The following is a 27,676-nucleotide window of genomic DNA, read 5'->3' as shown; positions in this document are numbered from 1 at the left end:
TGGTTTTCAGTTGATGTTTGCTTGTGGGCCTTTCTGTCTGAAGTTTAGTCTTTAACAAGTGAAATGCATGCTCAATTGGGTTGAGATCAGGTGACTGACTTGGCCATTCAGGCTGTGTGCCCATGTTGCATTTTTTTAAGCGTTTTTGAAGCGTTTGTGCCGGATCAGACGCTTCAGAAACGCTTAAAATAAGCTTCCATTAAATTTATTGCATTTTTGGCTTTTTGTGCCAATGCATGCGTTTTTTTCCGCTCAGAAAACGCTTAGCGGCTAAAAACGCAGCAGGCTCATTATTTTCCGAATAGGTCTATGTTTTTAGATGTTTCCAAGCTTTCCAGAAACCGCACATCAAAAACGCGCGTTTTTTGTGCAAAAATCGCGCAAAAAACACATGGAAATAAAACACGCGGTTTCTGGGAAGGAGTCCCGTTTTCTGAGCGTTTAAAAATGCTAACATTGGCACATAGCCTCAAGAATATTCCACTTCTTTGCTTTAATAAACTCCTGGATTGCTTTGGCTTTATGTTTTGGGTCATTGTCCATCTGTAGTATGAAACAACGACCAGTTTGGCTGCATTTGGCTGGATCTGAGCACACAGTATGGCTCTGAATACCTCAGAATTCATTCGGCTGCTTCTGTCCTGTGTCACATCATCAATAAACACTAGTGACCCAGTGCCACTGGCAGCCATGCATGCCCAAGCCATCACACTGCCTCCGCCGTGTTTTACAGATGATGTGGTATGCTTTGGATCATGAGCTGTACCATGCCTTCGCCATACTTTTCTCTTTCCATCATTCTGGTAGAGGTTGATCTTGGTTTCATCTGTCCAAAGAATGTTCTTCCAGAACTCTGCTGGCTTTTTTAGATGTTTTTTAGCAAAGTCCAGTCTAGCCTTTTTATTCTAGATGCTTATGAGTGGCTTGCACCGTGCAGTGAACCCTCTGTATTTACTTTCATGCAGTCTTCTCTTTATGGTAGATTTGGATATTGATACGCCTACCTCCTGGAGAGTGTTGTTCACTTGGTTGGCTGTTGTGAAGGGGTTTCTCTTCACCATGGAGACTATTCTGCGATATTCTGGAGTCAATTGTCCAATTACTTTTGGGCCCTTTAAAGACAGGGTGGCACATGTTAAGGAGCTGAAACTCCTAAACCCTTCATTCAATATTAATGTGGATATCCTCAAATGAAAGCTGAAAGTCTGAACTTCAACTACATCTGAACTGCTTTGTTTAAAATTCATTGTGGTAATGTCTAGAACCAAAATTAGAAAAATGTTGTCTCTGTACAAATATATATGGACCTAACTGTATGTATGTATATATATATATCTCAAGAAAAAACTGGAACAGCACCAAAGCAATATCTTATTGAAGTGCACGCTTCCCCAACCAGTGTTCAATTGGCATAGCAGGATAAGTAGCAAAACATGGATTTTTGTGATAACTCACCGTAAAATCCTTTTCTCCGAGACGCTCATTGGGGGACACAGGACTGTGGGTGTATGCTACTGCTGCCAGGAGGCTGACACTAAGTGAATGAAAAAAAGGTTATCTCCTACGCAGTATACACCCTCGCCTTGATTGCAGGTGAAACCAGTTCGGTGCAAAAGCAGGAGATCACAACAACCTCAACGTGTGGGCAGTCCAGCCGGAAGAGGCGCCGACGGTGATGTCATATGGGCGGAGCTTCTGCCGCGGCTAAGCGGCAGCTGAAGCTGGGAACTAAATTTTGCGGAGCCCGCCCGATGCTCCGGGGGCGGGTCTGCCGGAAGTTCACGCATCACGGGGGCGGGACTTCCGCTCGCAGCCTAGTACCAGCAGAAGCCGGGGACTAAATTTACGGCATTCGCCCGGAAACGGGAGTGGAACCACCAGAAACAGAGGCCTGGGCAGGACATGTGCTGCCGAGCGCTACAGCTGTGGGGGCGCATGCTGGTGCCCGAACCCGTGCTGCAGCCCAGGGTTCCAGGATGTACTGACCCTGGAGGTCTCAGGAGCCCTCCCAGCCCACCTCCTTCCACGCCTCACCCCTGGAGCTCCAACTGATCCTCAGGTTAGGGGGGGAGGGGGGCTGAATCAAAAAAATCAAGCACGGTGCAGGCACCCTAACTCCATCATCCCTCCAAGGGACGAGGAGAGGGACCGTCCGCCTCCTTCCACTACCGCAGTCCTTGCATTGGTGGTGCAGTGGGAGGCCGCACGGACTACCTGTGCCTCTGTACAGCCTAGGGTTTCAATACCTTAGGGTGGTCAGGGAAAGCCCGGCATCATGTCCCACGTCGCGGGAGAGGATACGTGGAGGCGACACTTGCACGTGCTCGCCCGTTGTTGGTTTGGGGAGATTGGACCCTTTCAATATGGTCCGTCGCCCCGTCTCATCTTCATGGAAAAAAAAAAACGGAGAGTCTGGAAAAAGACCAGAAGTGTGTGCCTCCTAGGACACTAAGCAAGAACTGGTTTCGCCTGCAATCGAGGTGAGGGTGTATACTGCAGTGGAGGAGCCCACCTTTTTTTCATTCACTTAGTGTCAGCCTCCTGGCAGCAGTAGCATACACCCACAGTCCTGTGCCCAATGAGGCGATGGAGAAAAAACAGGGAAACAGCACATGAAGTAAAAAAGGTGAACTTTAATGCCCAATAGCGTGGCAACGTTTCGCCATTGGGCATTGAAGTTCATCTTTTTTACTTTATGTGCTGCTTCCCTTTTTTTTTTGCTACATATTATATACATCTTTTACATTTTAAAAATTGCAAAAAGGAAAATGGGCCGGTGCAAACAATAGGGCACCCAGAATGGTTAGTACCTAGTAGCTTCCCCTTTTGCAAGTATCAAAGCTTGTAAATGCTTTTTACAACCAGCCAAGAGTCTTTTAATTCCTGATTGAGGAATTTCAGCCATTGCTCCTTGGAAAATTCTTCCAGTTCTGTGAGATTCCTGGGTAGTTTTGCATGTTCTGGTATTTTGAGGTCTAGCCACAGATTTTCAGTGATGTTCAGATCAATGGACTTTGAGGGCCATTGTAAAAACTTCAGCCTTTTGAGGTAGTCTAGTTTGGATTTTGATGTGTGTTTAGGATCATAATCCATTTGTAGAAGCCATCCTCTTTCCACCTTCAGCTTTTTCACAGATGGTGTTATATTTGCATCAAGAATTTGTTGAAATTTCATTAAATCCATTCTTCCCTTTACCCGTGAAATGTTCCCTGTGCTACTGGCTGTAACAGAACCCCAAAACATGATTGATCCACCCCCATGTTTAATGGTTAGCAAGATATTCTTTTCCTGTAATTCTGTGCCCTTTTTTTATCTCACATATACCTTTGATTATTGAGGCGAAAGAGTTACATTTCAACCTTATCAGTCCACAGTACTTTTTTTCCGAAATGCATCCAAAATGTATCAGGCATGTTTAGATGTTCTTTTTCATACTTCTGGCACTGAATAATATGGTGTGGATGCAGGAGAGGTATTCTTCTGAGGACTCTTCCATGAAGGCCATATTTGTGCAGGTGTCTCTGAACAGTAGAACAATTTACCACAACTCCAGTCTGCTAAATCTTTCTGAACATCTTTTGCAGTCAAGCAGGGGTTCTGGTTTGCCTCTATAGCAATCCTACGAACAGTTCTCACTGAAAGTTTGCTTGGTCTTCCAGACCTTATCTTGACCTCCACTGTTCTTGTTAACTGCCATTTCTTAATTACACTTTAAACTGAGGGAAAGTCAATTTAAACTCTTTGCTATCTTCTTATAAATTTCTCCTGCTTTGTGGGCCGCCACAATTTTCATTTTCAGAGTGCTAGGTAACTGCTTAGACAAAACCCATGGCTGCTGTTTTTTTTGGCACAATGTTAGATGAGGCTGGGTTTTTATAAAGCTGGGAACTTTGCACACCTGGCCTTTCCTAACAATAATAGAGAACAAGCCATAACCCTAACAGGCTAATTAAGGTGTGAAACCTTGGTCAAAGCTATCTGAGCACACAAATCTCCAAGGGTGCCCAATCTTTTGCATCGGCCCATTTACCTTTTTGTAATTTTTAAAATGAAAACAATAACAATATAGTTTGTTTCTTTCTGCCCAAAATAAAAAAGAAAATAGAATTAGACTTACCGGTAATTCGGTTTCTAGGAACCTTCCACGACAGTCACCTTGGAGGTTGTCTCCCCTAATGGGCGACAGGAAACACAAAGAGGTTAAATAACCCTCCCCTTCCTGCTACCTCCAGTGTTTTTTCTGGACATACTAGCATGAATAGTTACCGCCAGTAGAGCAGGAATCGTCCGGTAAGATATTAGATAGGGAGGGAAATTAGTGCTGTCGTGGAAGCTTCCTAGAAACCGAATTACCGGTAAGTCTAATTCTATTTTCTCCAGTCCCCGTCCACGACAGTCACCTTAGAGTCATACCAACACTAATTTTTAGGGAGGTACTACGGCTTGCAGAACGCGTCTGCCAAATGTTAGATCCCTATTTAAAATTCAGTCTGTAGTGTCTGGTAAAGGTGTGTACAGAGGACCAGGTGGCAGCTCTGCATATCTGCTCCGAAGACGCGTTCCCTCTTGCTGAAGTAGCGACTGATCGAGTGGAGTGGGCCTTTAGCATCTCGGGCGGAGAGAGATCTCTTGATGAATATGCCAGGGAGATGGACTGCTTGATCCAACTTGCTATCGTGTTTTTTGCCGCCTTCTTTCCCTTATTCCGTCCTGAATACTGAATAAACAGGTTCTGGTTGATTCTCCAATCCTTGGTTAACTCAAGGTAATGGAGGACCACTCTGCGAACATCCAGGGTGTGGAACCTTTCTTCCTTCGTATTAGAAGGATTTGGGCAGAATGAGGGCAACACAATATCCTGACCTCGATGGAAGTCTGACACCACTTTGGTCATAAAGGAGGGGTCTAGGCGCAGTACTATACTGTCCGAGTTGAGCAGGAGGTATGGGTCTTGTACCGATAGGGCCTGTAGTTCCCCCACCCGCCTAGCGGTGGTGATTGCTACGAGAAAGACTGTTTTGAGTGTGAGGATCCTCAAGGAAATTTCTGACAGGGGCTCAAACAGGGCCTGTGTTAGGCTATTCAGCACTATATTAACATCCCAGGGGGGAACCCGACTAGGGAGTGTAGGCCTTATTCTGCTTGCTGCGGTCATGAATCGTTTAACCCAACGGTGTCTAGCCAGGTCCAGGTCAAAAAAAGAACTAAGGGCAGATACTTGAACCCTTAGTGCAATTGGAGTAAGTCCTAGCTCTAACCCTTTTTGCAGGAAATCTAGGACCTGGGCAATATTTGGATGGAAGGGGTCAGGGACCTTAGGAAGACACCAGGAAGAAAATTTCTTCCATATTTTGCCGTATATGGCATTTGTTACCGGCTTTCTACTTTTTTGAAAGGTCCGGATTACTCCATCCAATAGCCCTTTGGCCCTCAGAATGTTGGCCTCAATAACCAAGCTGCTAGACTAAATTTGCTGGGGTTTGGGTTCTGTAAGGGACCCTGGAAAAGGAGGTCGGTCTTTTGGGGTAGAAGCAAGGGACCTTCCAGGGCCATGTCCAACAGGGCGCTGTACCAGCTCCATCCTGGCCACATTGGAGCTACCAGGATTGTCGTGACCCTGTCTGATCTGATCTTCTGCAGTGTCCTTGCCAACATAGGGATTGGTGGAAAGGCGTAGGCCAGTCTGAAGACCCATGGATGAGCGAACGCATCCGTCCCCGGAGCTCCATACGTGGGACCGAGGGATTAATAGGTTTTTTGGCTTTGCGTTTTGAGCATTCTCAAATAGGTCGACTTCTGGGTCTCCCCATCTTGAGGTCAGAGACGGGAAGACCTCCTGATTCAGGCACCACTCTCCCGGATGGACGTCCTTCCTGCTTAGGAAGTCCGCCTGGATGTTTTCCGACCCCTTCAGGTGTACCGCGGAGATGGATAGGTGCTTTTCTGCCCATAGGAAGATTCTTTTTGCCACTGTCTTCAGACTGGCGTACTTCGTGCCCCCCTGGTGTCTGAGATATGCTACCGTGATTACGCTGTCGGAGTATATCCGGATGTGATGGTTCTGGATAAGGGATGAAGCGGCTTTTAGTGCTTCTTCTACTGCCTTCAATTCCCTTAGATTTGAGGATCTGGTTCTTATGTTCTGGGATCATTGTCCCTGGAAGTAAGACTCCTCCACCACGGCTCCCCAACCCCTCAGACTGGCATCGGTACAGAGTATTTTCAGAGGAAGCTGGTCCCAGTTTATTCCTCGTCTCAAGTTCCGGTAACTCAGTCACCACAAGAGGGCCGATTTTACGTGTCCTGGAAGTGGGATCCTTTTTGACAGATTGTTCTGATACTTCCTTGCGTTTACCAGGACGTATGACTGGAGGATTCGCGTATGTGACTGTGCCCAAGATACCACCTGAATACACAATGTCAGGGAACCCAGGATAGACATGGCGTCCCTCAGAGTCGGTGCCCTTTGTTCTCTGAACCGGATTATTCTCCGACGAAGGTCTAATTGACGAACCTCGGGAAGAAAGGACGTCCTCTTTTCCGAATCTAAGAGGATCCCCAGGAATTTTTTCTTTGGGGAAGGATGAAGGTCCGACTTCTGAAGATTCGGGATCCAACCTAGGGATTAGAGCATCTGCAGGCTCTTTGATACGTCCTGGTTCAGCCGGGATACCGATGGAGCGACAATGAGCAGATCGTCTAAATATGGAAAGATGCATACTCCCTGAAGACGGATAGAAATGACTGCTTCCCTCATAATTTTCGTAAATACCCTTGGTGCCGGGAACTGGAGATAGCTGATCCCCTGGTCGTGGGAGACCGCGAACCTCAGGAACTTCCGGTGATCCGGATGAATTGGGACATGGTAATAAGCGTCCCTTAGGTCTATCGTAGCCATCAGCCATATCTGCCCAATAAGAGGGATTGCCGATTTTACCGACCCCATCTTGAACCGCCGGTATCTGATGAAGCGATTCAGGGGTTTTAGGTTTATGATAAGTCTGTGCTTTCCGGAGGGCTTCTTCACCTGGAATAGGCGGGAGTAATGTCCTCTGCCTATTTCCTGTTGAGGTGCGTACGAGATTACTCCTTCTATCTGAAGAAGTAGAACTTTTTGGAGACGTGGGGACTGTGCAGGGGTGACTCTTAAACAGTGTGTGTGTGTGTGTGTGTGGGGGGGGTGTTCGAACTCCAGTTTCAGACCAAATTGTATAGTATGCAGGATCCACTGGTTCGAGGTCGTGGCCTGCCATTGGGCGAAAAACTGCGTGAGTCGACCCCCCACCGGGGAGTCACTGTTTGTCCGGGGGTTGTTGTTGCTGAGGGACAAGGATGTTCTTCTCTCTACCCCCCTTCGGGTAGCTCCATCGTCCCATCTTGCCCTTCCCTCTGAACTCCTTCTGGGAGGACTGCTCTCGTGGGGGACGAAAAAATTGTCTCTTGGCGACTCTCTGTTCGGGTAGCGATTTCTTTTTGTCGGAAGCCTTTTTGAGGATGTCATCCAAGACTGGTCCGAACACCTGGTGCCTCTGGAAGGGGATGGCACAGAGTTTTGTCTTAGAGGTTATGTCACCTCCCCATGACTTCAGCCAAACTTCTCTTCTAGCTGCTACCCGCACCGTTTCTCCCGAAGCATCGGCTAAAAAGCCTGTTGCTTTTTGGAGGAGGGAAAGGGAATCTAAGATTTCTTCTCTGGGAGTACCCCCCGAGAGGTGTTCCTCTAACGTACGAAGCCAGAAGAACAATGATCTGGCGACGCAAGTGGAGGCTACGTTTGCTTTGAGCAAGTTCGTAGAAGCTTCCGAGGATTTTTAAGGTGACTTTCTATTTTGCGATCCATCGGATCCTTCAACTGGGAAGAGTCCTCGAAAGGAAGGGACGTCTTTCTAGTCACTTTAGAGACCTGAACATCTAATTTAGGGATCTCCCAAATAGAGCTGTCACCCTCGAGGGGAAAGCGGTTTTTTAGCTCTGATGGTACACTAAGTGCCTTCTCGCTGGAGGACCACTCCTGAGCTATTAGATTCTGTATGGTTTCATGAACCGGAAAGCCTTTTCTACCTCTGGGTTTCAGCCCCCCAAACATCTCATCTTGGACTGAGAGCTTCACCTCCTCCTCCGCAACCCCCATGGTATTTCTCACCATGGAGACCAACTCCTCCATATCCTCAGAGGAGAAATAGTATTTCTTTGCATCGTGTTTGGAGGTGGATGTGGAGCCCTCATTCTCCCAAATATCCTCTGACCCTGAGCGGACTTCGAAATCCGAATCGGCTTCCGTAACTGCCCATTTCCTCTTTTTTGGGGGAGAGCCCTGGGTCACCAGGGTCTGGACCGCCATGGAGGTCTGAACCTCCCGTCTAATGAGAGTTTTTATGCTGTCAAACAGGGAGGGCTGTTCGGTGCGCAGAATGTTTTGCGTACAGGGCTGGCATAGCTTCTTTTTATAATCAGAAGGGAACCCGGCACCACAGATACCACATTTGCGGGGGTTTCTTGGGGCAGTGGCCTTGTCCTCCTGCAAGAAGAGAGAGAAGGCTTGCTTAGACCCGTGCCACCAAAGTTTGACAGTTTTGAGGGACCGGCCCTGCTACTCACGGTAGGAGGGGGAACGCTGGGCTCCGCAGAAGCAGCAGTTGAGGGCTTGTCACCATCCATGTCAGCACTCATACAGACACACTGCGCTTACCTGGAGTCTGTGGCACCCTTATATGGGCGTTACAGCGTTGGTCTTTCTTGTGCCCCTCCTTCCCCCTGGTCTGTGGGGAGGAACTGCCGCCCGACCCCTGCGGCTATTGGGTATCCCGGGTGCCGGCGCGCGTCCCCATCCGGGAGACGCGAACCGGAAGTGCGCACCGACGTCACTTCTGGTCTGAAGCTCCACCCCCTCCGACGCGCACGCGGCCCCGTACAGCAGCGTGGGAGGAAGGAGGAAGCCGGGGAACTAACAGGAGGATCCCAACCAGCACTATACCGCCCCGCTTTGCCCCGAGGGGCGCGGGAGGGGCGGACAAGTCCCGAGTCACACCGGGAGGTGGAGACGGGAGCAGCGACACGGAGGAGAGACGAACCCCCCCGACCTCGGCTGCCCAGCTGTGAGTATGTAGGAGCTCCACTCGCTGGCCACGGCAGCCCCTCTGTAACCTCTTCATGCCTCACTGGGGGACAGGAAAAACACTGGAGGTAGCAGGAAGGGGAGGGTTATTTAACCTCTTTGTGTTTCCTGTCCCCCATTAGAGCAGGGAGACAACCTCCAAGGTGACTGTCGTGGAAGGTGACTGGAGAAATGTGTCATCTTTAACTGTAAACCTTTTAGAGATCATTTCATCTTCAACTTGCTTAATTGTTCACAGTGACAGTAATTTTGATCAGGGAAGCCCAAACTTTTACATACCACTGCATTTTGAATATAGCTGGTAGCATCTGCAGAAACAATGCAGTGAAAAAAGCTGCATGAAATTAGCGGATTAAAAAATGATAAACTTGTTTGCGAACATATGAAGGAGATTGTCTGTTACTCACCAGTTTGTGGATGTATCGTGTGTGTAAGCCATGATCATCACTAACGTGAATCAAGTCCATTTCAACGTCCTTTTTGTACTGTGGGCTGATCGCTATGATGATCATCACATTTGTCTTGAATTACAAAAATTGGACAAAATAAATGTATGTTAGGTTCCACTAACATGTGTACACAGATGATGTTTCTTCTGGATAAAGTGCAACAAATGTGTGTTGTCCAGACTCAAGTCTTACACATTTCAATATTGCGTTTTATTACATTATTATAATTATATGACAATATAAAATCACAGTAATTTTAATCTGCTCCTTCTTAAACTGCATCAGCAGAAAATATTTAAAGGGGTATTCCCATCTCAATATGAAGTAGATATAATAATATTAGCACATACCTCCAATTAGAAATGTATAGTACTTCTAACTTGCCATGTCTCTGATATCATATAGGGAATTGCAGTAGCTTAGGGATCCATGATTATGACCACTTATAGAGAAAGTTAGACAGCTCTTAGTGGTCCTAAACACGGATACCCAAGCTACTGCAATGCCCTGCACATGATGGTAAGCGCCATAGCTAATCAGAAGAATTATACTACATTTCTAATTGGAGGTATTTGCTAATATTATTTTCATTACACATACTACATATCGGGATAGGATTTTGGAGACAGGAATACCCTTTTAATGTTAAATTAGAAACAAAACTACCGTAGTTACAATAAATTATTACTATAAAACACAAAATAATTAAATTCATGCCTATTCGCATTCAGTTGTAATACAAGAGTCATTCAGTAGCCATTTCCAACCGTGAAGATAGATGTAAAACGAATACAGTAGGTGGAAAGGTGTACTGAACTATATGGCAGACACCAAGCAGTCACACTCCCTTTAAGAACAGTTATTTTGAACATTAATGTGTATCATTCAATTAGTGAGAAAATATTACTAATTTCCTCTGTTGCTGGTTAATGGGCTGGCTATATGCTTACATACTCTAAGAGAGGTATTCCAGCACTGGCTGCTGCTTCATTAATTAAGAGGCAGGGGCGTAACTATAGTGGTTATAGGGGTAGTGGTCGCACCTAGCCCTGGAGCTCTGGGTGGTCTAAAAGGTCCAATAAGCCCATATGAAAAGACTAATACTATTTAAGACCCACAATAAATGGGGCGCTGTTGTGAGTTCATTTTCCCCTCCGTCACTGAGGCCTGGTGAACTCCCTATTCTAGTGAAGGAAGGTAGTGAGCCTGATTATCAGGCACCTGGGACTAATGAAGACGATTGGCTGAGTGGAGTCACTGACTGGATTTAAGGCAGCCTACGCCCTTTCTGCCCTGCGGGTGATTTCTCTGTGGACTCTTGGACACCAGTCTGATTCCTGCTCTCCTAAAGCTAAGTTTTCTGTTTTGCCTTTTTGCATCTAAGATTTGTTTTTGTTTTTCTTGCTTTTTGGATTCTGCCACTCCCTGCTGGAGTGTGCAGTGTTCCTTGAGCTCTGTCTTCTGAAAGTACCTGAGTGCTGATTTAGTTTTTGAAGCTTAGTTGCTTCAGGGCCATTTTTATATCAGCTTGTTGGCTTTTGTCTCTGATAGGGTTTTGGCAGATTGCAGACAGCAGCCTTCCTATCCGTTCCTATCTAGGTAGTTTTTGGGCCCCGTCTTTGCTCAGCCTGTCTTTCTGTCTGTGTAAGTGTTTTCATCTTGCTTCACCGTCATTATATGTGGGGGGCTGCCTATTGCTTTGGGGTCTGCTCTGGGGCAGTTAGATTTCCCCTTTCCTTCTTTAGGCCTATGTATCTCTCCGGCTGTGATCGAGGGGTCTAGGTCATCGTAGGAACCCCCCACGGCTACTGCTAGTTGTGTTGATAGGTTCAGGGGTCTGCAATCTGATAGTTGCCAACTTCTCTGGTTTTCAGGACTTAGCTAGCATTTCTGTTTTTGCCTCCTACGGTGACTCAATCATAACAGAATCACCCGCCAAACCGCAGATCCTGGGGTACTCAATAGCAGGAAAGAATTGTGTTTAAAAATAAAAAAATAAAAAAAAGAGGTGTGTGTATATTCTTTCCTCTATATCTCTGAGGCCGTAGGGGGAATTTTTTTTTCTCTCAATGGAGATAAAGCAAGTGTCTGATCGTGTGGAGCAGCTCGCTGCTGAAGTGCGAGGAATTTCCGCCTATCTTGCTCGTTCACATGCTGTTGAACCAAAGATCCCCACACCTGATGTATTTTTTGGGGATAGATCTAAATTTTTGAGTTTCAAAAATAATTGTAAATTATTTTTTGCTTTGAAGCCTAACTCATCAGGGAGCCCCGCGCAGCAGGTTAAAATTGTCATCTCTTTGCTGCGCGGCGATCCCCAGGATTGGGCGTTTTCTTTGAAACCAGATGACCCTATTCTGACTAATGTGAACGCATTTTTTCAAGCCTTGGGGTTGCTGTACGACGAACCTAATGCTATTGATCAGGCTGAAAAGACCCTGTTAGCATTGAACCAGGGTCGAGAATCTGCAGAGTTGTACTGTCAAAAGTTCCGAAAGTGGGCGGTCCTTACTACCTGGAATGATAGTGCCTTGGCTGCTCTCTTTCGGAAGGGTTTGTCAGAAGCCATAAAAGATACTATGGTGGGATTTCCTGTTCCCTCTGGTCTTGGCGATTCTATGTCTTTAGCCATTCAGGTTGATCGGCGTTTACGTGAACGCAGGATTACACGAGAGGTGTTGCCACCGGTTGAACAGACGTCTGAACCTATGCAATGTGATAGAGTTTTGTCTAAGGCGCAACGTCAGGAATTCAGAAGGCGTAATAAGCTGTGTTTTTTCTGTGGAGATGCCTCACATGTTATTTCTGTTTGTCCTAAACGTGAGAAACGCTTTGCACACACGTTTTCTGTTGGTGGGGTTCAGCCTAAGTTTCTTTTGGCGATTACTCTGATCTGTTCCCTGTCCACATTTTCCGCCAAGGCTTTTGTGGATTCGGGAGCAGCGCTAAACCTAATGGACTTGGATTTTGCTAAACGTTGTGGATTTCCGTTGACACCTCTGCAGACGCCTATCCCTTTGAGGGGGATTGATGCTACCCCTCTGGCTAAAAATAAACCTCAGTTTTGGACCCAGTTGGTCATGCGGGTCGCCCCAGACCACCAAGAAAATTGCAGATTTTTGGTGTTGCATGGTCTGCATGATGCCGTTGTTCTGGGGTTTCCCTGGTTGCAGATTCATAATCCAGTTTTGGATTGGAAGTCTGTGTCTGTGGTGAGTTGGGGTTGCCGGTGTACCTTTAGTGAGGCACCGGTTTTTTCCACCTCTCCTCAGTCGCATGAGGTTCCTGACTATTTGGCGGACTACTATGATGTATTTAGTGAGAATGAGTCTGCGTCCTTGCCTCCTCGTAGGAGTTATGACTGTGCAATTGAACTAAACCCGGGGTGTAAATTTCCTAAGGGTCGGCTCTTCAATTTATCTGTACCCGAGCACGAGGCTATGCGGTCCTATATTAAGGAGGCGTTGGAGAAGGGTCATATTAGACCATCCTCTTCACCCTTAGGTGTCGGGTTTTTTTTTGTGGCCAAGAAGGACGGTTCTTTAAGGCCTTGTATTGATTATCGTGCCCTCAATAAAATTACTATTAAATATCAGTATCCGTTACCCCTGATTTCGGATCTTTTCTCTAGAGTCTGCGGTGCTTGCTGGTTTACCAAGCTTGACCTCAGGGGGGCGTATAATCTTATCCGCATTAAGCAGGGGGATGAATGGAAGACGGCGTTTAATACTCCGGAGGGACATTTTGAGTACCTGGTGATGCCTTTTGGGCTCACTAATGCCCCTTCTGTCTTCCAGTGCTTCATGAACGATATTTTCCGAGACTTTGTCGATAAATTTTTGATTATCTATCTGGATGATATTTTGATCTTCTCCAAGGATTGGGATTCTCATGTGGAACATATTCGGACTGTGTTCCGGATCTTGAGAGAGAATTCTCTGTATGTCAAAGGATCAAAATGCCTTTTTGGAGTACAGAGAATTTCTTTTTTGGGATTTATTTTGTCTCAGTCAACTATTGAAATGGACCCGGCCAAGGTACAGGCCATTTATGATTGGGTTCAGCCCACTTCTTTGAAGGCCCTCCAGAAGTTTTTGGGTTTTGCTAATTTTTATCAGAAATTTATAGCAAAATTTTCTAGTATTGCCAAACCATTGACTGACCTGACCAGGAAGGGTGCGGATGTGTTGAATTGGTCTCCGGAGGCGGTTGCTTCCTTTCAGGAGCTGAAGCGTAGATTTACCTCCGCCCCGGTTCTGCGGCAACCTGATGTCTCACTCCCGTTCCAGGTAGAGGTGGATGCTTCTGAGATTGGTGCAGGAGCGGTGTTGTCCCAAAAGGATCCGGTAACATCTAAAATGAATCCCTGTGCTTTCTTTTCCCGTAAGTTCTCTTCATCTGAACGTAACTATGATGTGGGGAATCGGGAACTGTTGGCCATGAAATGGGCATTTGAGGAGTGGAGACATTGGTTGGAGGGAGCCAAACATCAAGTTGTGGTCCTCACTGACCACAAAAATTTGATTTACCTAGAGTCGGCTAAACGCTTGAACCCTAGACAGGCTAGGTGGGCCTTGTTTTTTACACGTTTTGATTTTGTGGTCTCTTTCCTTCCTGGAACTAAGAATGTCAAGGCAGACGCCCTCTCTAGGAGTTTCTTTGCTGATTCTCCTGTGGTGACCAAACCTGCCACCATCTTAGGCGAAGGGGTCTTTCTGCCATCTCGCCCGATTTGAGACTTGCTCTGCAAGAGTTCCAGGAGGACAAACCTGAGCGTTGCCCCAGTGGAAAGTTGTATGTTCCTGACCAGTGGAAGAAGAGAGTGATGTCTGAAGTTCATTGCTCTGCATTGGCTGGTCATCCAGGTATTTTTGGGACTAGAGATCTGGTGAGTCGCTCTTTTTGGTGGCCCACCTTGTCTCATGATGTCAGGAATTTTGTGCAGTCCTGTGGGACTTGCTCCCAGTCTAAATCTTGTTCTCGCTCTAGTGGGTTGTTGATGCCTTTGCCGGTCCACAGGAGGCCATGGACCCATATTTCAATGGATTTCATCTCTGATATGCCGGTCTCTCAAAGAATGACTGTTATTTGGGTGATTTGTGATAGGTTCTCTAAGATGGTTCATCTTGTACCACTCCCTAAGTTGCCATCTTCCTCTGAGTTTGTGCCTCTGTTTTTGCAACAGGTGGTTCGCTTGCATGGGATTCCTGAGAACATTGTATCTGACAGAGGAGTTCAATTTGTGTCTAAATTTTGGAGGACATTCTGTTCCAAGTTGGGAATTCAGTTGTCCTTCTCCTCTGCTTTTCACCCTCAGACCAATGGGCAGACAGAGAGAACAAACCAGACCTTGGAGTCGTATTTGAGATGTTTTATTTCCGCTGATCAGGATGATTGGGTTTCATTTTTGCCCTTGGCCGAATTTGCTTTAAATAATAGAGCTAGTTCTGCCACTTTGATGTCACCTTTTTTTTGTAACTTTGGTTTTCACCCTCGATTTTCTTCAGGGCAGGTGGAGCCTTCTGCCTGCCCAGGTGTTGACACTGTGGTGGAGAGAATGCACCAGATCTGGGACCAAGTGGTCGATAAGTTATCTCTCTCCCAGGAAAAGGCCCAGCGGTTTTCCAATCGACATAGGACCATTGGTCCCCAGTTTAAGATTGGTGATATGGTGTGGTTATCATCAAAAAATATTGCTATGAAGGTGGCTTCTCCTAAGTTTGAGCCTAGATTTATTGGACCTTACAAGATTTTGGAGATTATTAATCCGGTCTCTTTTCGTTTGGCTCTTCCTGTCACATTTAAGATCCATAATGTGTTCCATAAGTCCTTGTTGAAGAGGTTTGTTGAGCCAGTTGTGCCTGAGGTGGCACCTCCGGACCCTGTATTGGTTGAAGGTAACTTGGAATATGAGGTAGAGAAAATTCTGGATTCCCGTCTGGCTAGACGGAGACTCCAGTATTTGGTTAAGTGGAAGGGTTATGGTCAGGAGGATAATTCCTGGGTCTCTGCCTCTGATATTCATGCCAAAAGATTGGTGCGTGCCTTTCATCGGGCTCACCCTGATCGCCCTGGTAGCGTTGTTGAGGGTTCGGTGACCCCTCCTCAAGGGGGGGTACTGTTGTGAGTTCATTTTCCCCTCCGTCACTGAGGCCTGGTGAACTCCCTATTCTAGTGAAGGAAGGTAGTGAGCCTGATTATCAGGCACCTGGGACTAATGAAGACGATTGGCTGAGTGGAGTCACTGACTGGATTTAAGGCAGCCTACGCCCTTTCTGCCCTGCGGGTGATTTCTCTGTGGACTCTTGGACACCAGTCTGATTCCTGCTCTCCTAAAGCTAAGTTTTCTGTTTTGCCTTTTTGCATCTAAGATTTGTTTTTGTTTTTCTTGCTTTTTGGATTCTGCCACTCCCTGCTGGAGTGTGCAGTGTTCCTTGAGCTCTGTCTTCTGAAAGTACCTGAGTGCTGATTTAGTTTTTGAAGCTTAGTTGCTTCAGGGCCATTTTTATATCAGCTTGTTGGCTTTTGTCTCTGATAGGGTTTTGGCAGATTGCAGACAGCAGCCTTCCTATCCGTTCATATCTAGGTAGTTTTTGGGCCCCGTCTTTGCTCAGCCTGTCTTTCTGTCTGTGTAAGTGTTTTCATCTTGCTTCACCGTCATTATATGTGGGGGGCTGCCTATTGCTTTGGGGTCTGCTCTGGGGTAGTTAGATTTCCCCTTTCCTTCTTTAGGCCTATGTATCTCTCCGGCTGTGATCGAGGGGTCTAGGTCATCGTAGGAACCCCCCACGGCTACTGCTAGTTGTGTTGATAGGTTCAGGGGTCTGCAATCTGATAGTTGCCAACTTCTCTGGTTTTCAGGACTTAGCTAGAATTTCTGTTTTTGCCTCCTACGGTGACTCAATCATAACAGGGCGCTGTTGGAAATTTTGCATTAGGGTGTACAAACTTCAATTTACACCATTGTTCATAGGTATATACTTACATCACTGAGATATCTCTCCATCCACCTGATGATGTCCATTCCCCGAATTGATCCTTCAAAAATGTCGATCTAAGATAAAGAAAATAAATACGGTAATGACAAGTTTGCCAAGAGACAAGGGTCCTAGGAAATGAAAGGAAAAATAGGAAATGGCTACAGCATCAGCCACCTTCATCTGAACTGATCGCCTTGTTAGATTTTTCTTATTTTGCCAGGTTGCAGAGTGGTGTTAATTGCGACCTGCGTCGTTGAGGAATAGCGCCATTTATTTCCTTCCACTGCATTTTGAGCGCCAAGTCTCTTACTTGCTTATCTACGGGTTGGAACCCTAGTTGAGCACCTCATCTCCAAATCCAGGAGTGCCATATAGCACTGCAAAATACATTAGACCTCATTCAGAAGTCAATGATTTCTTTGGTATGCCAAAAAAATATATATATATTTTCATATTTTACCATTGATGTTTCGCCAGTAGATTTCTACAGAGTTTGACAGCACCATTTAACGTTAACAGCAGCGGGTAGATTGCGATTCCACCAGCGGCTGTTAGGGGCACATGTCAGCTGATCAGATCAGCTGTCATGTGCCGAAAAAGGTGCGGGCTCACCGCCGGAGCCCGCACCAAAGAGGGGGAGGCGTCCAATGACGGACTCTGTCCTTCATTGCATGTTAAGGGGTTAAGTAACTTATTTTTTATTATTCGCTTCATAGGTCTTCTGACGGTTTATAATACTGCAATATAAAAATATAAACCGTGAAAAAATTGGTCTGCAGGGTGACAATTGGTTAATTTATTTTGTTAGTATTAGAGTATCACTGTATGACTAGTGTTTACAGGCTGGTTTGGGGTGCAGTACATAAATAGGGGTTAGTGTAGCAGATCAGTTGGATTCATATGTTTTATTTTAACAGGCTGCTTGTAAAATACTCATTAATAAGGAAGTATTTTTACCTCTTCCAATGAGACTCATTTATTTTGCAGGGAGAATATGGGGATGGAATTTAAACTGGTGGTTTAATGTGTCACAGTGGTCTTTCATGTTATTCCAGAAGAATAAGGAAGAGGCCAAAGACCCAACTTATGTATGTCAAGCCAGATGTGGCGCTTATCAATGTGAATGCAGGACGACTTGGGATTCTCTTCCATGTAGCCATATCATATGGTTGACTAAAATTTCCTGAATCTTGTAGATGTGTGCTAAGACTAAAACCTGCAATCTGGGAACATATTATATGTAATGCCAGGACCTCAGCAGGAGAACAGAAGAAAAATCTTTCTGATCTCCTAATCAATACTCTTTTTTTTATCTACTGTTTAGTAAAGCATGGTCCAAATACAGTGGGTATGGAAAGTATTCAGACCCCTTTAAAATTTCAATCTTTGTTTCATTGCAGCCATTTGGTAAATTCAAAAAGAGTTCATTTTTTTTCCTCATTAATCCAATATTGACTGAACAAAAACAGAAATGTAGACATTTTTGCAAATTTATTAAAAAAGAAAAACTGAAATATAACATGGTCATAAGTATTTAGACCCTTTGCTCAGACACTTATATTTAAGTCACATGCTGTCCATTTACTTGTGATCCTCCTTGAGATGGTTCTCCTCCTTCATTGGAGTCCAGCTGTGTTTAATTAAACTGATAGGACTTGATTTGTAAAAGGACAAACCTGTCTATATAAGACCTCACAGTGCATGTCAGACCAAATGAGAATCATGAGGTCAAAGGAACTGGCCAAGGAGCTCAGAGATAGAATTGTGGCAAGGCACACATCTGGCCAAGGTTACAAAAGAATTTCTGCAGTACTCAAGGTTCTTAAGAGCATAGTGGCCTCCATAATCCTTAAATGGAAGACGTTTGGGACCACCAGAAGTCTTCCTAGACCTGGCCATCCAGCCAAACTGAGCAATCGTGTGAGAAGAGCCTTGGTGAGAGAGGTAAAGAAGAACCCCAAGATCACTGTGGCTGAGCTCCACAGAAGCAGTAAGGAGATGGGAGAAAGTTCCACAAAGTCAACTATCACTGCAGCCCTCCACTAGTTGGGCCTTTATGACAAAGTGGCCCAACGGAAGCCTCTCCTCAGTGCAAGGCATATGAAAGCCCACATAGAGTTGGCTAAAAAACACATGAAGGACTCCCAGACTATGAGAAAGAATATTCTCTGGTCTGATGAGACAAAGATAGAACTTTTTGGTGATAATTCTAAGCGATATGTGTGGAGAAAACCAGGCACTGCTCATCACCTGCACAATACAATCCCAACAGTGAAACATGGTGGTGGCAGCATCATGGTATGGGGGTGTTTTTCAGCTGCAGGGACAGGACGACTGGTTGCAATTGAAGGAAACATGCAGTCAAATACAGAGATATCCTGGATGAAAACCTCTTCCAGAGTGCTCTGGACCTCAGACTTGGCCGAAGGTTCACCTTCCAACAAGACAATGACGCTAAGCACATAGCTAAAATAGCAAAGAAGTGGCTTCAGAACATCTCTGTGACCATTCTTGACTGGCCCAGCCAGAGCCCTGACCTAAACCCAATTGACCATCTCTGGAGACACCTGAAAATGGCTGTCCACCAAAGTTCACCATCCAACCTGACGGAACTGGAGAGGATCTGCAAGGAAGAATGGCAGAGGGTCCCCAAATTCAGGTGTGAAAAACTTGTTGCATCATTCACAAGAAGACTCATGGCTGTACTAGATCAAAAAGGTGCTTCTACTCAATACTGAGCAAAGGGTCTGAATACTTATGACCATGTGTTATTTCAGTTTTTCTTTTTTAATAAATTTGGAAAAATTTCTACATTCTGTTTTTTCAGTCAAGATGGGGTGCATAGTGTACATTAATAAGAATAAAAATAAATTTTTTTGAATTTACAAAATGGCTGCAATGAAACAGACTGAAAAATTTAAAGAGGTCTGAATACTTTCGGTATCCACTGTATATCCTTTATATCCAGCGGCGTAACTACAAAGTTATGGGCCCCTGTGCGAACTTTCAAATGGGGGCCCCCCCATACCAAAATACACGCATATCTCTGCTCAGGACACTTCGTACACACGTGGTTCTGTTCCGCTTCGTACACCTCGTACAATCGTGGCTCCGCTCCGTACACCTCGTACACACACTGCTCCGCTCCGTGCACCTCGTACACACGCGGCTCTGCTCCGTACACAAGCGGCTCCACTCACCTCGCACACGCAGTTCCGCTCCGCACACCTCGTACACACACGGCTCTGCTACATCCATCCTGTAAACCCCTCCTGACCCCACACAAAAACTTTACCTCATCCAGCACCATGACAACCAGCACAGCAGAGTTCTGCAGACAACGAGGCCCCTGATCATGTGACCCCTGACACCTCCCCCTCCTGTGACCCCATCACAGGTCCTGTGCGCACAGAAAAGAATAGCCTAGGACGTCATTGCAGGCTGCGGTGGGTCTATCTGGGAGACGAGGATAGGGTGCATGGGGGGGCGTGGCGGCTCAGTGCAGTGCAGGAAGAATAGACTGCCGGGCGGGATGCGGGGGGGGGTCAAAAATGGGACTGTCCCGCGAGAATCGGGACAGTTGGGAGATATCATGGTCTGACCTGCCGGGTCCCTGACTCCCCCCGGGCCAGGTCGCAGTGGCGACTGCTGCGACCGTGGTAGTTACGCCCCTGTTTATATCTGCTCAGTCATGAAATGTTTATAGGACACAAGTCTTAAAAAGTTGAAGAAGTTTTTAAGTATTCTCAAAGGAGTTAACTAATTTTGTCGGTCAATGAGATGATGACCTGTTATTACTCCGGGAAGAGACAGGTAATCAGGTAATCAGTTCTAGGTAAGTGAACCTTTACACTTTGTCCAAGGAAATAAAGCTTGGTCATCTGGACGGACTAAAGGTCCCCATATACACTAGATTAATTGTTGGCTGAATTGCCACTTTTGTGTATGGGGTGCCAGCCCGCTGATTGTCAGGGGAGATGTCAATCAATCATTTCTGATTACAGACTGTTTTGTTCTCTTGGAGATAAGCTACCATCTGACATGTCAGTCAGTGGCTTTCTCATAGAGAACACGAGAATGCTAGGCCAAACAAATGCTCCTGTTTATGGGTGAGTAACCCGAGATGGCTGCCTGACAAACAATCAGCCAAAACAGGATTGGTTCTATAGCCATCTAATGTGTTTGCGTGCCTTGCCTTAAGAGATACAGTAAAGCCCCCCGTCACACATAGTGATCTCGCTAGCGAGATCGCTGCTGAGTCACAAGTTTTGTGACGCAACAGCGCTCTCACCAGCGAGATCGCTGTGTATGACACCTATCAGCGACTGGCCCCCCTGCCGGTATCGCTGATCGTTGTAGGAAAGCCCTGGACATTATTTTGATCGCTGGTCTCCCGCTTGCATGTGACAGGCGGGAGACCAGCGATCAGCGCGCTGGTAACTAAGGTAAACGCAGGGTTTCTAAGCAGCGCGCGGTGCTTAGAAACCCTCTGTGTACCTTAGTTACCAGTGCGCTGATGCAGGGAGCTGGTAACCAAGGTACACATCGGGTTTCTAAGTGACGCGCGCTGCTTAGAAACCCGATGTGTACCTTAGTTTCTGTCTGGGAAGATAGAGGACGTGCACATTGAAGTGGGACGCCTCCGACAAGACATGCAAGCCATGAAGGGCCGCATTACGGAGGTGGAGACGCGGGTATCCCAGGTAGAAGACGCCATCACACCTATGGAAGCCAAACTAACGAAAGTGGCAGGCTCTATGAACGCGTGCAGGCAAAAAGCGGTTGACCTGGAGAATAGAATGCGTCGGAATAATATCCGAATTATTGGTCTGCCGGAGCGCTCGGAAGGACAACATCCAGAGCAATTCCTAGAAGATTGGCTTAAAACCACTTTGGGAGATGAGTTCTCCCCAATTTTTGCGGTGGAAAGGGCTGACAGGGTCCCTACTAGGCCTCTTCCTCCTGGAGCCCCACCTAGACCTTTTCTGGCGCATCTCCTCAACTGCAGGGATAGAGACGTGGCTCTGCATCTGGCGCGGCAAAAGAATCCTATCAAGTTCAACAATGCCATGATCTCGATTTTCCCAGACTTCTCAATGGAACTTCAGAAACAACGGGCGCAGTTTACGGAGGTCAAGAGACATCTACGTGAGAGGAATATTATATACTCAATGATTTATCCTGCCCGGCTCTGGGTGGTCCACGAGGGTTCTACTTTGTTTTTCACAGATGCAGCAGAGGTGGCAGAGTGGCTACGGTCTCGCAAAGGGTCTGCTGCAAAGGAATCCTAACGTATTTATTGCTAGTTGGTATTTTTCTATTAATCGGCTGATTGGAGCTTTGCTGGATAGCGTCCAAGTTACCAACAATACCGGACACTGGGCTCTGTGATGGTATCCCCTTGTTTGCTTTGTGACGGGAGTACAGGACTCTGCTCCCGCATTGTTTGCTGTTTATTCACTTTGCTTTTTTTCCATAGTGGTTTTTTGTATTTTTTAGGTAGTAATTGCAGCCGACAACAATTTCAGTTGCTAGGTGGTGTCTCTAAATTTTGCTCGGGTAATATTATGCAACATATTCAGCGGAGGAAAATATGGGGTCTGAGCTGATATGTATGACATGGAATGTGAGGGGTATAAAAACCCCTCCGAAAAACATCAAGGGTTTCTCACAGGTCAGACATTATCGCCCTCACATTGTGGCCTTGGTGGAGACGCACCTGACTAGGGATACAGCGCGGTGCGTGAAGAAGCCTTGGGTACAATGGTCTGCCCATACATTCCATACCAGCTACTCTATAGGGGTATCACTGTTGGTACATAAATACATCAGATGGGAAGCAAGGGGGACTCGGAGGGATCCTGAGGATCGTTTTATTTTCGTCCACGCATTGATAAACACCAAGAAATATGTAGTCTTATGCATTTATAACCCCCCCCCCCCCGGCTTGTTTATCCATTCTGCAGAAGGCAATGAGTTTTGCCCTTAATTACCCAGAAGCGGATGTTATTTGTATGGGAGACCTTAACATAGTCATGAACAACAGCCTTGATAAATTAAGGCTGGATGATGGAGTGACTGGGGGGTCCTCTCCATCGACTACAACCCCGTTGCCATTATTTATGGAGGGTGGCGGGTGGTTGGATTTGTGGAGGGTGCGTTACCCTGAGTTAAGGGAATATACTTGCCACTCATCCAATAAACGCTCTCTATCACGCATAGACTATATATTTGGTTCTAGCGGTCTGGCAATGTGGGTGACTGATATAGAGCATGGAAGTAGGGGGATCTCAGACCATAGTCCGGTCATCCTTAAACTCAAATATGGGCGAGTGGACAGTGGGATAGCTTGTAAGTTGAATCCTTTCTGGTTAAAATTGATGGGGCCTCAAGACAGAACGATTGATCAGTTGCATTGCTTCATCACGTCCCACCGGAACCTTAAGATATTAATTTATTTTGGGATGCCCTTAACCCCTTACCTACAATTGATGCAATATTCCGTCCATGTGACCCTGGACCTAATTACCATGGACGGAATATTACGTCACCGCGATCAGCGGCGCCCACGTGGTGAGCGCCGCTGATCGCGGCCGAGTGTCAGCTAATTATCATAGCTGACACCCGGCACAATGTGTCAGGGGCGGTCACGGACCGCCCCCGACACGTTAACCCCTTGCACACCGCGATCAAACACGATCGCGGTGTACCGGGGGTTAAAGGGAAGCATCGGCAGGGAGGGGGCTCCCTCCGTGCTTCCCTGAGCCCCCCACGGCAGCGCAATATGCAGCGCTGCTGCGGGGGACTCCTTTCCTGCAGGTCCCCGGATCCAATATGGCGATGGGGACCTCCGGGGGCCTGCAGGAAGCTGGCTTCCTCAGTGCCTGCAAAGCGCAGGCATGAGGAAGCCTGTGCAGTGCCTGGGACAGATCGCTGATCTGTCACAGTGATCTGTGATGTGACAGATCAGTGATCTGTGATGTGACAGATCAGCGATCTGTCACAGGACAGTTATGTCCCCCCTGGGACATTGTAATAAAGTAAAAAAAAAAAAAAAAGTGTAAAAATAATTTAAAAAAAAAAATTGCTAAATAAATTAAAAAAAAAAAAAAAAAAAAAAAAATTTCCCCAATAAATTCATTTTTTGCAAATAAAAAAAAACCCACAATAAAAGTACACATATTTGGTATCGCCGCGTCCGTAACGACCCGCCCTATAAAACTGTCCCAATAGTTAACCCCTTAAGCGAACCCCTTAAAAAATAAAAATAAAAAACGAAGCAAAAAATAATGATTTATTATCATACCGCCGAACAAAAAGTGCAATAACGCGCGATCAAAAAGACGCATATAAATATCCATGGTACCGCTGAAAACGTCATCTTGTCCCGCAAAAAACGAGCCGCCATACAGCATCATCAGCGAAAAAATAAAAAAGTTATAGCTCGCAGAATAAAGTGATGCAAAAATAATTATTTTTTATATAAAATTGTTTTCATTGCATAAAAGCGCCAAAACATAAAAAAACAACCTAAATGAGGTATCGCTGTAACCGTACTGACCCAAAGAATAAAACCGCATTATAAATTTTACCGCACCCGGAACGGCGTAAACGCACCACCCAAAAGAAATTCATGAAACGCTGGTTTCTGTAAATTCTGCGTCCCAAAAAACGAAATAAAAAGCGATCAAAAAATGTCACATGCCCGAACATGATACCAATAAAAGCATCAACTCGTCCCGCAAAAAATAAGACCTCACATGACTCGGTGGGTCAAAATACGGAAAAATTATAGCTCTCAATATGTGGTGATGCAAAAACTATTTTTACAATAAAAAGCGTCTTTTAGCGTGCGACAGCCGCCAAACATAAAAACCGCCATAAATAGTAAATCAAACCCCCCGTTATCACCCCCTTAGTTAGGGAAAAATAATAAATTTAAAAAAATGTATTTATTTCCATTTTTCCATTAGGGTTAGGGCTAGGGTTAGAATTGGGGGTTTCCACTATTTGCGCACATCAGGTGCTCTCCAAACGCAACATGGCGTCTGATCTCAATTCCAGCCAATTCTGCGTTGAAAAAGTCAAATGGTGCTCCTTCCCTTCCAAGCTCTGCCATGCACCCAAACAGTGTTTTACCCCCTCATATGGGGTATCAGCCTACTCAGGACAATTTGCAAAACAACTTTTGGGGTCCTATTTCTCCTGTTGCCCTTAGGAAAATAAAAATTTGGGGGCAAAAATATCATTTTTGTGGAAAAAAAATATTTTTTTATTTTCACGCCTGGGCGTTATAAACTTCTGTGAAGCACTTGGGGGTTCAAAGTTCTCACCACCCATCTAGATAAGTTCCTTAGGGGGTCTAGTTTCCAAAATGGTGTCATTTGTGGGGGGTTTCCACTGTTTTGGTACATCAGGGGTTTTCCAATCGCGACATGATGTCTGATCTCAATTCCAGCCAAAAACGTCAAATGGCGCTGCTTCCCTTCCGAGCTCTGCCATGCGCCCAAATAGTGGTTTACCCCCACATGTGGGGTATCAGCGTACTCAGGACAAATTGCACAATAACTTTTAGGGTCCTGTTACCCTTGGGAAAATAAAAATTGGGGTGAAAAGATCATTTTTGTGGAAAAAATATGATTTTTTAATTGTACCGCTGTACGTTATAAACTTCTGTAAAGCCCTTGTGGGTTTAAAGTTCTCACCACATATCTAGATAAGTTCCTTGGGGGGTCTAGTTTCCAAAATGGGGTCACTTGTAGGGGGTTTCCACTGTTTAGGTACATCAGGGGCTCTCCAAATGTGACATGGCGTCCGATCTGAATTCCAGCGAATTTTGCATTGAAAAAGTCAAACGGCGCTCCTTCCATTCTGAGCTCTGCCATGCACCCAAACAGTGGTTCCCCCCCACATATCAGGTATCAGCGTACTCAGGACAAATTGCACAATAACTTTTGCAGTCCAATTTCTCCTGTTACCCTTGGTAAAATAAAAAAAATTGAACCTGAAGTAGTTTTTTTGTGAAAAAAAGTTAGATGTTCATTTTTTTTAAATATTCAAAAAAATTCCTGTGACGCACCTAAAGGGTTAATAAACTTCTTGAATGTGGTTTTGAGCACCTTAAGGGGTGCAGTTTTTAGAATGGTGTCACTTTTGGGTATTTTCTATCATATAGACCCCTCAAAGTGGCTTCAAATGTGATGTGGTCCTAAAAATAAAATGGTGTTGTAAAAATGAGAAATCGCTGGTCAACTTTTAACCCTTATAACTTCCTAACAAAAAAAAATTTTGGTTCCAAAATTGTGCTGATGTAGAGTAAACATGTGGGAAATGTTAGTTATCAAGTTTTTTGTGTGCAGTATCTCTGTGATTTAAGGGCATAAAAATTCAAAGTTGGAAAATTGCGAAATTTTCGCCAAATTTCCGTTTTTCTCACAAATAAACGCAAGTTATTTGAATGAAATTTTACCACTAACATGAAGTACAATATGTCGCGAGAAAACAATGTCAGAATCACCGGGATCCATGGAAGCGTTCCAGAGTTATGACCTCACAAAGGGACAGTGGTCAGAATTGTAAAAATTGGCCCGGGAGTTAACGTGCAAACCACCCTTGGTAGTGAAGGGGTTAAGGCATAACTGAGGGGCTGTTTGTCCTCCACGATCTCTTATATTAAGCGGGTAACCTCAAGAAAGGATGAGGAGGTGGAGCAACGAATGAAAGACGCAGAGGCAACATATATCTAACCAAACCAGTGGGAACAGGATTGAGTGGTTGGCTGCCCAGAGGTTATATACTTAGCACGTGGACACTAAATCTAAGCGTAAACTATTTTTTACTCGTCAATCCTATTTCGAAATGGGGAATCAGACGGGTAAATTTTTGGCCTATCTGGTGCGCCAACATAGCACCTCTAATACAATATTACAGATTCGTGTGGCGGACGGTATATTGGTGTCTTCAACTGAAGAGATTCTTGGCTGTTTTCAGGACTGCTACAGGTCACTATATGAATCTAAAAGTGACTTTGACACTTCAGGGTGTTTAGACTATTTGTCAGATGTATCATTCCCCACATTAGAGCCTGAGCAGCGAGGCCTTATGGACGCTGTGTTCACCGCAAAGGAGATAGAAAATGCTATGACAGACATGGCTTCTGGGAAGGCCCCTGGACCTGATGGGTTCCCTATTGAATTATATCGGAAGTACCGGGATATATTGACGCCACTTCTGGTGAAGGTATTTCAGGGAATTTGGGAAGGGAATTCTATGCCTGAGTCCTTTTATGAGGCTAACATCATAGAGCTTAGGAAAGAGGGGAAGGACGCTTTGGTATGTGGATCCTATCGTCCCATCTCGATAGTAAATGTGGACTATAAAATTTTCACCAAGACTCTAGCTACTAGACTGAACTCAATTATATTGAACCTTGTACATCCTGATCAAACGGGCTTTATGCCTGGTAAAAGTACTTCTATTAACATCAGAAGAGTCCAGTCAATAGTCCCATATAGCTCCCTAATGCCAGACAACAAATGGGCATTGGCATCGTTAGATGCCGCCAAGGCTTTTGACTCTCTGGAGTGGCCTTTCCTCTCCGCATGTTTGCAAATGTATGGCTTTGGCAATAAATTTATAACATGGATCAAAAGTATTATACATGAAACCTAATGCCCGTATTATAATAAATAATTCTATATCTGAGTCCTTCGCATTACACAGGGGAACTCGTCAGGGTTGCCCTCTTTCCCTGGCCCTCTTCGCCCTTGCGATTGAGGCACTGGCAATGCATATAAGATCCTCACCTAACATCCAAGGCATAGATATAGCAGGTCGGGTGGATACCATAGGCCTATATGCCGATGATATGGTGATATTCTTGAATGACGTGGAAGAAACTTTGCCACAGGTGATATCCCTTATAGATAGATTCAGTAAATATTCAGGTTTACATATAAATTGGGAAAAGTCTGCCCTGTTACCCCTTTCCCATGCTCCGATGCCCCAGCTGGAGGCTCTCTCCTCGCTGTCTACTGTATCTTGTTTTAAATATTTGGGCATCCATATATCTAACAATAGTACGCTTGATCTACAACTTAATGTCCACCCACTGCTGGAAATAGCTAAAGTTA

General features: G+C 45.5%; 1 protein-coding gene across 3 annotated transcripts in view; it reads right to left on the bottom strand.

Annotated features, from left to right (window-relative positions):
* The window catches only part of TRAF3IP2 (TRAF3 interacting protein 2), an 82,770-nt gene that overhangs the window by 7,794 nt on the left and 47,300 nt on the right, over positions 1–27,676 (bottom strand). For 2 of the 3 annotated variants that reach the window (XM_073575995.1, XM_073575996.1), the window contains exons 7-10: positions 16,550–16,618; positions 9,523–9,636; positions 9,395–9,423; positions 4,118–4,172 (exon numbers count right to left, since the gene is read on the bottom strand). In XM_073575995.1, the coding sequence (XP_073432096.1) occupies positions 4,118–4,172; positions 9,395–9,423; positions 9,523–9,636; positions 16,550–16,618 (267 nt within the window). The remainder of the gene's footprint in view (positions 1–4,117; positions 4,173–9,394; positions 9,424–9,522; positions 9,637–16,549; positions 16,619–27,676) is intronic. The other variant, XM_073575997.1, reaches the window with a different exon arrangement.

This window comes from Dendrobates tinctorius, unplaced genomic scaffold (assembly GCF_039654945.1).
Source record: "Dendrobates tinctorius isolate UK_male_01 unplaced genomic scaffold, ASM3965494v1 ptg000046l, whole genome shotgun sequence".
NCBI classification, from domain to species: domain Eukaryota; kingdom Metazoa; phylum Chordata; class Amphibia; order Anura; family Dendrobatidae; genus Dendrobates; species Dendrobates tinctorius.
Note: the sequence above shows the minus strand (reverse complement) of the source record. Positions and strands in the feature narration are given on the sequence as shown.